At 31.1% G+C, this 10402-nt stretch overlaps 1 protein-coding gene across 1 annotated transcript; it reads left to right on the plus strand.

The window, feature by feature from the left end:
• The first annotated feature begins 6804 nt into the window (after positions 1-6804).
• LOC110791032 (organelle RRM domain-containing protein 2, mitochondrial) lies at positions 6805-9997 on the plus strand. Its single transcript, XM_021995795.2, has 3 exons — positions 6805-7062; positions 9133-9201; positions 9276-9997. The coding sequence occupies exons 1-3, from the start codon at positions 6936-6938 to the stop codon at positions 9518-9520; spliced, it is 441 nt and encodes a 146-aa protein (XP_021851487.1). The 5' UTR covers positions 6805-6935; the 3' UTR covers positions 9521-9997.
• The last annotated feature ends 405 nt before the right edge of the window (positions 9998-10402 follow it).

A 10402-nucleotide genomic window follows, 5' to 3' on the forward strand; every position in this document is an offset into this window, starting at 1 on the left:
CCAAATTCAAACCGTAATTTCAACATTACTCAAATTTATAACATGGATAATAAAAAAATTCATACCATAACTAATTCTCAGTCTCTACTCACTGAATTGAATGACCTCGTTTTAATAAATATTTCGAAATTATTTTTCCACTAATAGTTGAATGCATTTATTGTATGAAAAAATGAAATATTTGGTTTATTTACAACTAATTACGGAAACTTGGAAACATACCTGGTTTAAATGCAACCTCCTTTTGCTTCCAACCACTCCTTCACCCTCCTTAGAAGTTCTCATTTCCGGCGCCTACCAATTTTTGGCCAACTTATCCACGCCTACTTCATGACAAACACCATACACAAGGTGAGCCCAGCTTCCACATTCGAGGGCTTCATTCATACGGATTTCAAAATTTTAATCAAACAAACCAGATCTGAAAAATGATTATGAAATTGGGGGAAGAAATTAAACAGAATAGAAATTAAAGTTTACGGAAAAAAATTATGCAAATAATTTCACCATTTTTGCCGCCTAAAATTTCAGCAGTGACATTGGCGCAATTGGGGAAATTTTCACTCTCTCTCTAGAATTTCACCAAAATTCCATGGCGCTAAGAATTAACCCCCATTTCCTTTTTCTTTTCTAACTAAAATGACCCCACTTCTGATTTTAGTATTATTCTATTGCTAGTATACCATTTAAATGGTATACCTAGTATACACAAAGACTTCCTCTTCTTACAGTAACTTTGTGCAACCAGGGTATTTGGGTCACCCATTTTTCACAGCGTTAAAAGTACACTTCCTCTGAGAGTGATGGATAGCTCAGTTGGTTAGAGCTTTGATCCCGGTTCCAGGTGATCTTGGGATCGATTCTCATCCCCGCCCTTGTGGCTCATTTGCACCAAAAAAAAAGTACACTTCCTCTGTTATTTTTTTAAATGACACAATTATTTAGACACGTTTGTCAATGCATGATAACAAACATTATATTTTTAATTATGGATAAGAAATATTATAAAAAGTTGATATTAAAAAAAAAAATGTTGAGACGAATCTGATAAGACCCACACGACTATATTTTTTTCTTAAGTATAAATCACAAAAGGAAGTCAAAGATACTATGGGAATAGTGTCTAAACTCAATTGTGTCAAGTAAATAAGAACGGAAGAAGTATTTTATTATTTTTATATGGGGGTTCTAAATGCATTAATCCCTGATTTGTTTTCGTGTACAGCCAGCTCTGGTTGTACCCCAAAACATGACGTGCCTGAATTGTTATTTTTTGTTTTTATTGTACTATTTGTTTTTATTATCTTTCATGTTTCTTCGGGAATTTATGTTCTTTTTTATATGAAAATTTTGGTATTTACTACCTTAAAAATACATCACTTTTTTATTTACTACCTTATGAAATTTTTATTTTAAATTACTACCTTAAACATCCAATATTTTTTTTTATTTACTACCACTTTACAGTTTTCACATTTTAAAATTAAAATATCTCTTTCGTTTCTTAATCGTTTAAAGTGATCCAAAGTTCATTATTTTCTTTTTTCTATAGGGATTTCACCGAGAAGGACATTTCAAAACAATTCGTTTGATACTTCATAAATATTTTAAAATTTTACAAGTAATATTTAATTCGTTTTACCTTTTACAAAATGTTAAAAGCAAGATCCTAATGGAATCCTTACACATAAATGAGAAGATGGGTGTTGAATCACATAAAATGATTAAGAAACGAAAGAGATATCTCAATTTTAAAATGAGAAAACTGCAAAGTGGTAGTAAATACAAAAAATTTAGAACTCTAAGGTAGTAATTTAAACGGTTTTTTCATGAAATGCCCCTGAGGTTTAACGAAATGCACCAAATACCCCTGTGTGTTTCAAATCCCATAATATACCCCTATTTTTTCGTATTGTTCATAAAATGCACTTGGACTTAACTGTTAGGTTATTGTACATATAAACGAATATAAATCATGCGGAAATAACCATAAATGCCAGGATTCCAAATTAATTGCCACATAACAATTAGCATAATTTATATGCATACACTTTGTAGCGTGCCCTCCCTTGTTGCGCCCGAACTGAACAAGAACAAGTCTTTAAGACTCCAAGTGTCGTCCCTCCGTAGAAAGTCCACAGCACGTCCGGATCCGCCTTAAGATTGACCAACTAGAATCGCCCTTAAGGTACTAGTAATATTCGGCTATTATGGGGCAAGTGTTTGGCTGAATTTTTGCCTAAATTCTTACCTTTGAATACTTGAAACTCGTCGTAAATTATGAGCCCTTAACTCATATTTATAGGCCATGGAATAAGTAATCGAATCCTACTAGGATACGAATTAATTAAATTAGAATCCTAGTAGAACTCTTATTTAATTAATTTATCTTTTAGGATTAGGAATTTAATCTTTAAACGAATCCTATATGCTTTAGGTTTTGTATGTGAACACGAACTCTACACGAGCATGACCCGCAAGCGTGCAGGCCATGGATCCATTCAACAGAGATGAGAGGAAGAGATGGTCCCACCGAGCGTGCCAAAATTTGTATACACAAATTTTCTAGGTTAGGAAAATAAAATAGAAAATAATGTAACAAAGTAATTTTATTGATGTTTGAATGTTTGGGTACAATCTCTATATTTGACAGTTTACAAGAAAATAAACTAAGTCCTCTGATTTTGTTCCGCAGCTGACGGTGACACATGTATGACACCTGTATTTAGTTTTAGGGTGACATTCGTTTGATGACGTCAATCTGATTTAGAGTGACAGTTGTCCGATGGCGTCGATCAACATGAGTTTGAGTTTAGGGTGATGTTTGCTTGATGATGTCAACCTGAATTTGAGTTTAGCTAAGCAGTCGACGCAGATTTGGTGCGTTTATTGACTACTTTCAGAGAGAATTCCTAGAGAATATATGAGCTCTTCAAAATAATGAATGTCTGGTCCTAGCTACTGAAGTAGAAGAGCAGTATTTATAGGAGATGAAGACTCCTTTATTGGCCTTGATAGGTTTGGGCTCGAGCCCATTTTGTGACTTGAGAGTCTTTAACCTGGTCCACTTGATTTGTTTATTTTGGGTTAACAATACGAACTAACCCAAAATTATATTATCCAAATTGTATTTGAGTAATTCGGATATTTAATTTAGGTGGGATAAAATAATTAAATGGATTAATATTATGATATCGGTCCAAATTAATTAATTTAGTTCAATCGTAATACACTACAAATTTTTAGTGTCTATAGAGACACATATTTTATATAAATTTTTTTAATGCATACAATTAGTCATTGGTAAATTTAAGTTAAATATTTTAATACATGCTAAAAGATGTTAAAATATTTTAAATAAAAATATGTTTTAGAGAACCTTGTTACAATATTTTTATTTTTATTTTAAACGGATTATTGTCATATTGTAAATATTGTGATATTGAAGTAGATTTTTAGTATAATTTTTTTAGTCAAAGATCTTGATGTATATATAGTATATTTCAACATGTTATTTTAATAGTTTATTTAAATAAAGAAATTTATTGACATAAGTAATAAGTATTTCGTAGTGTAATTGATTTATTACCATAAGTAATTAGAAGTTTTATGTAAACATTATATGAAATATGTGAAATTATTTTATTTTAAGTTTAATTATTTATATTTAAAGAGAAGCGAACCATGAAGTGATATTTGTAATCACCACGTTGATTTCCCTCTTTAACTATACCCCTTCCGTCCCAAAATACTTGCACCGTTTTGACTGGCATGCTTGGTATTACACATCTTTGACCACCAATATACGAAGTATTTTAGTACATATCATAAAAACTTATAAAATATTAATAGGTTGAAAATATATATTAAGATGAAATCAATAATATATTATATACCAACATTTCTTTTTATATACTATGAATAAAATAGGGTTAAAGTAAACTATGTGAATAGTGTAAAAGTCAAAACGGTGTGAGTATTGCAGGACATAGGGAGAAATATAGATAGATGTAGATAATTTTTCCATAAAAAAGAAAAGTATTACTCCACGAATCTAATATATATATATATATATATATATATATATAAAGGAGGCATATTTGCTGAACTATTAGAGCGCCACCTAGGATTACTAATGGTTTCGGCCAATGAAAAATAAGATTTCTAATTTATTTTTGAATTAAAAAAAATCGGGTGCCACGTAGATAATTACTATTGATTTCGGCCAATGAAAAATAAGATTCGGCCAATGAAAAATAAGATTTCTAATTTAGAGTTATAGACTCATGTGGAAACAGATATTTATAAAATATATATTTACAAAAAATAAATATAAAATATATATTAACAAATATTTAGATATATTATAAAAATATTAACGTAACAAAGTCTCACATTCACTCCATTATATGCTTCATATGGCATTTCAATGGTGGAAACTCAAAGGGATAACTTTTTCTTTCATATATAGATTTTTAAATAATATGAAATACAAAATTTTGAAAATTCTAATCAAATAATGTTTTCAAGTTACATTAATGCAATATAACTCTTCAAGATAGATATTGAAAGTTCTAATCATATTAAAATTTATAATTGATTAAGTCCTATAATTTGATCGTATTGTTCAATTCATAAGCCATACACAATCACATCTTTCACTTTTAATTTTGGTTATCAATGGCTACTTCTTTGATCCATGATTTAAATTCTGCTAGGAACGATTGAAAAATAAAAGTCTGTGTTTATATATATATAAACACAGACTTTATATGTATATATTTCCTGAAATATTAGAGCACCACATAGGAATTTATACGATTTCGGCCAATAAAAAATAAAATTTGTGATTTATTTTAGCTTTTAAAAAATTATCGCGCCACATAGGTTAATACTGAAGGTGCCATGTAGAATGGTAGATATCTTAATAAATTTTGCTACATAAGCCAACCTAATATTATTATATGTAATTAAACGACTTTTTAGAATTAACTAATTCAAGTGATACACATATAAGGAATTTGCAACTAATTAGCCAATAAAACTGTAGCTTTAAAATTATTGATTTTTATTGAAAATCAGATTCAATTATATCCCCAAAAATAAGCTGAATTTAAAAGAAAAAAACAAAATTAGAGAACCAAATTATACGTAGATCCAAATAGAAAAAGTGTAGAAAGTGTAGTGGAATGCTCAAACTCCAATTAAAAACAATTGATAATGAATTAATAATAAAAGATAGAAATTTGGGTGCGGCAAGTTATCTAATCTATGAATATAAATTAAATTCAATATTTTTCTTCTAAAAGAAAAATTACAAACTTTTATGTAAGGCGGTCTTACATAAAAGACCACCTTAGTGTCATATAAGTTAAAAAATGAAATCAATTAGTTAAGCACTGAAACCAATTAGTTAAACAATAAAACTAATAAGTTAAAAACTAAAATTAATTAGTTAAGAAATGGAAACAATTAGTTAAACAATCAAAGTGGTCTTTCCCGTAAGGCGGTCTTACACAAAAGTTACCGAAGAAAAATTTGGTGTTGGGAATTTAACCTATTGTCAAATTGTGGATCTTTACAGAGCGATAAAATTAAAGAAATAAAATTCATTTTAAATTAAGAGATAGTAATATATCAAATTGTTAGTTATATGTGGTTACAAGATAGAATTAAAACAAAAAATTATTTTTGCCTTAATACTCCGTAGTTGATAACTATATAGAATTAATATTTATATAGGACTTTTGTAATCTAATCTAATATATATATATAAAGGAGGCATATTTGCTGAACTATTAGAGCGCCACCTAGAATTACTAATGGTTTCGGCCAATGAAAAATAAGATTTCTAATTTATTTTTGAATTAAAAAAATCGAGTACCACGTAGATAATTAATTAGATGCCACGTAGATATTTAAATTAATTAATTAATTACTAATATATACAATTCCATCCAAAATCAAACTATCTAATAATTAAAAAATAAATCTAAAATAAAATTCATCCAAAATCAAACACTAATCTAAAATAAAATTCAATCCAAAATCAAACATTAATCCAATATTAGAGCGCCACATAGGAAATCTAATGGTTTCGGCCATTGAATAATAAGACTTCAAAATTATTTTTGAATTAAAAAGTCGAATGCCACGTAGATAAATAATTAGGTGTCACGTAGATATTTTTATTAATTAATTATTAATATTTCTTATATACAATTTCATCCAAAATCAAACACTATAATAATTAAAAAATAAATCTAAAATGAAATTCAATTAAAAATTAAAAAAAACCAATCTAATCTAATATAATATAAATACAGCAGTTGATATATATATAGGAGTTTTATTTTAACGTAACAATTTAATAGAAACCGTGCACGGGCTAAAATCTACTCCCTCCGTTTCTTTTTGTTGTATCCGTTTCTATTTTAAGCGTTTCATATTGTTGTATCCATTTAGAATCTATTCTATTTTTGGACATACATTTTATCCTAAAATACCCTTATATTTCTATCTAATTACCAAAATACCTAAAGATTCTACCCATATTTCCACCTAATTTTCCCCACCCATAATATTTAATTCTTTTCTTTTCCCTTCCCCATATACCCAGTCTCTCATCTCCTTTATCACCCATCATTATCCCTCCTCTCTCTTACCTTATTTCTTTATTATTTTCTCACTCCTTTATTTATTATAATCTCTTACACCCAATCATTTCTCTTACACCCAATCATTACACTTATACCCATACAAACCAATATTCCAATTTTCTTAAAAACCACACCAGATTCCAAATGGATACATCAAAAAGAAATGGAGGGAGTAGTTATTACAATTTTCAGCTGAAAAACCTTTCCTGCAAACCCTAAACCCAGAATCACCGTTCCATTTTTCAGCAATTGTCCAGTAATCTAAACAATTTAACAATGGCGTTTGCTCAGAATCTCCGTCAAATCTTCAGCAGAGCTTCATCTGCTTCCCCAATTCTTCAATCGCACCTCAATTCAATTCGCCTCAACTCCACGCTCACTTCTCCTAAGCTCTTCGTCAGCGGTAAGATAAAACTGTTTCATTTTCACAAATTTAATCTGGGAATATTAGGCATGTTATTTTCCTCCTATTAACCTACATTTCTCATTAAAGTGGAATATTTTCCTTTTCTTTATTTCTCTGTTTTTCCCCCAATTAATATGTCATATGTGGTTGTTGATTAGTGTCATTGCATTACTGAATCGTTGAGTACAATGATTTAATTTAAATGGTGATTCTTTAAACATTACCATCAATCGAGAGATTGTAGATGTCGGCTAGCTTAGTTGGATGATAATGTCTGGGGGTTGATACTCAAGATTGGGTTCAAATCCCGCCTACATTATTGTCCTTTGTGGTTGGGGATTCAACAAATTTATTGATTGCGGTTTTGGGTTGGCTCATTCCATTGATGGAAAGAAAATAAGTCAAGTGTAGCTTAAACTCTTACAGCGTGGTTGGTAATTAGAAGTTGTCATTAATTTCAAATTTATGTTCTCAAGTAATCAAATTGACTTTTCATTTTCAATTGAGAAATTGAGAATGGTTTAAGATGATTTGGAGTTTGGAAAGGTAGACCACTTTTTCAATTGGCTATATTTGCCTGATTAGGAAAATGTAATTCAACATAGATTAGTAGTATATATTTGCCTTTTGGTTGTTTGTTTAAGAAGGATTAATGGGCGGAAAGAAAGGTAAGATCTGGTTTTCTTCTTCTTCATTGATGGGATTAGTTCGGGTGCTGTTGGGCCAGTTGGCTATTGTCAATGTCAACTTTTGTTCAATTTTATTTCACATTGTCAATTAGAGAAGGCAAGGGACTGATAAAAATTTATTTGGACCTCAAAAAAGTTAGAAAACTAGCTTGGTTGTAAGAGATTGTGAATTTGCGATAGCAGTACAGCGCATTACGGTTACTCTATTAACATTGAAAATTAGGTGATTTTTAGGAGGTTCTTATCTAAGATATGTGAGAAGAGGAAATATTTTGTAGTTGAAGTACAATACTTGTCTGGAATTTAGTTTTGGGCACCGGGAAGGCTTGTCTATCTCTCTTGATAGAGTTAGTTCAGGATCTTATGTGTCTGTCATATCCTTCAGGTGTCAACATGGATTGGGAATATTGCACTGTCTATGTGGTGAAATACTGTGCCATTCCCTTTTCATATGTAAACTTTTGTGGGCACATTCTCGTGAATTAATGCTAGATAAAATGTTATAATGCTTTCAACCTCCTTGACAGTAGGTGTAGGTAAGCCAGGAGTTTTGAGCTTCTCAATTTCTTGAAAAGTCCTAGCCTTTTTATGATGTATTCCTGATAGCCTAAGAAAGGAATGTTACCTTACTTTCAGCATAGCCAACATCAAAATAGAAGATGTTATCTCTGTTAAAATGCAGCGATTCTTATTTTTTTTAAGCACCACTTTAAATATCTGTACACCTTATGACAGCGTGTACCAGGAGGAGGAGAGAGTTGTATTAATAGAGTTATTCGATGTTGACCTTTCCATGATGATCATATTAGTCATTTAGTCCTTATTTTTTCACGACTTTCCTGGCTACCTGGGCATAAGGGCTCATTTGAAGATTAGCAAATGAGCTTTTGTTGTATGTTCTAGCTGCTAGTTCTATGTCTGACAGCTTGTTACACAATACAGAACCAGGACATTTTTGATCAACTGATCATTATTTTGATTCTCCTAATGTGATCTTGTGCTGTTGTTGACCGGATTTTCTGTTAGACTATAAAGCAGCTTTTATTTTCAACTAATTAAACTATGTATAACATGTTAGTTGACCACTCACTAAAATAATGGAAAGGTGATATTTTTTTTCCCTATTTCCAATAGCCCCAAACCAATCTAACTCCACTTATTTTAAGGACATTTTATCAATTGAGTAGGTGTTAGTTAACCACAAGTTATTTGTTTAAATAATTTTCTTTTTTCAAAACCTAATATGCCTATTTTTAGTACATGCCTGATTTCTTACATGCTATTACAAGGTGTACGCGTAAATGAATGCCTAATGGCATTTATTTAGGATTGGGTAAAGTCAAAATTGAGAGTGTTTGTCTTTGGACTTTGTGGACAGGACTTAGCAGAATGACTACAGATGAAAAATTCACAGAAGCATTTGCTGCCTTTGGGCAACTTGTCGAAGGTATCTTTAAATTTCAATCAGTTTCTTGGTGTTTCTCTAGTTGCTAGCTAATCAATTATTTATGATGAATGCAGCAAAAATTGTTGTAGATAAACCTACAGGGAAATCAAAGGGATTTGGTTTTGTAACATATGCCACTGTAAAAGAAGCCGAGAAAGCACGTGCAGAAATGAACGCTAAGTTCTTGGATGGATGGGTTATCTTTGTCGATCCTGCCAAGCCAAGGGAGTCTAGACCGCCTCAACATGAGTCACGGGCCACACAGCCTCAACAAAGTGGTTTTTCTGTAAACAAGACTGTCGGATATTACAGGCAATAGAAGTCTACTTATTATTACAATCAGAATTTATTACAATGGATCATTAATTCCTGCTAGCATCTGTAGGTGGAGACATTTCAGGGCCTCCTTAAGAAAAGGAAAATCGCCTGCCCTTTTTCTTCCGCCTTCTCTTCGCTCTGGAAAATCGCCTACTGATGGTGACAATTGATAGTAAGAAAAAAAATAGCAGAGCTTAATCAGGCACGGCCCTAGGGGGTAGGCGAGGGGTGCGACCGCCTAGGGCCCAAGGCGAAAAGGGGCCCAAAATAATTGTCTATCCATTAATTTAGTACTAGTAATAAACAACGCATTAAATACACATGTTATTTCCTTGGCACATTGGTAGAAAGTAGATTCTAAAGTTTTGATATCTACTAGAGGTCTAGGGTTCGACTCAGTTTATGTACGTAGTATTTGACTTTTAGTACTCATTTCTAATTGATATAACTATATGTGAGCAACAAAATGCTTATTTGATGGACTATGGGTTTATAAGTTTTAAAATAGATAAGCATTTTAATGAAGACAAAATTAACTGATATTTTGATATGCTCAAAATGAACCTTTATTTCCAATAAATATCTCTTTACGCATATTAATTATCTTGTAATTAAGTGAGTATTTATTTTATTGAAATATTTCAAGAAATCGACTACAGCCGGATTTTGAAATTCTAGGATCCTGCAAAGGAGATATAGTAAGTTTTTATTGATTTGAATTCAACAATATAATGGATTTCACAAAAAAAATAAATTATTTCAGTTAAAGACGTATTATTTGGGAAGGGGCCCAAATCCCTTATTTCGCCTAGGGCCCTCAAAATGTCAGGACCGGGCCTGAGCTTAATCCTTGCCATGTGTGGTAGCATATAGCAATTAAGCT

This window comes from Spinacia oleracea, chromosome 5 (assembly GCF_020520425.1).
Source record: "Spinacia oleracea cultivar Varoflay chromosome 5, BTI_SOV_V1, whole genome shotgun sequence".
Taxonomy (NCBI): Eukaryota; Viridiplantae; Streptophyta; class Magnoliopsida; order Caryophyllales; family Amaranthaceae; genus Spinacia; species Spinacia oleracea.

What these genes read in the sequence shown, in the direction of transcription:
- LOC110791032 (XM_021995795.2), top strand. Translation starts at nt 6,936, where the DNA reads ATGGCGTTTGCTCAGAATCTCCGTCAAATCTTCAGCAGAGCTTCATCT. An exon ending in TCCTAAGCTCTTCGTCAGCG is followed by an intron (nt 7,063 to 9,132) that starts GTAAGATAAAAC and finishes CTTTGTGGACAG; the next exon opens with GACTTAGCAGAATGACTACA. An exon ending in CTTTGGGCAACTTGTCGAAG is followed by an intron (nt 9,202 to 9,275) that starts GTATCTTTAAAT and finishes TGATGAATGCAG; the next exon opens with CAAAAATTGTTGTAGATAAA.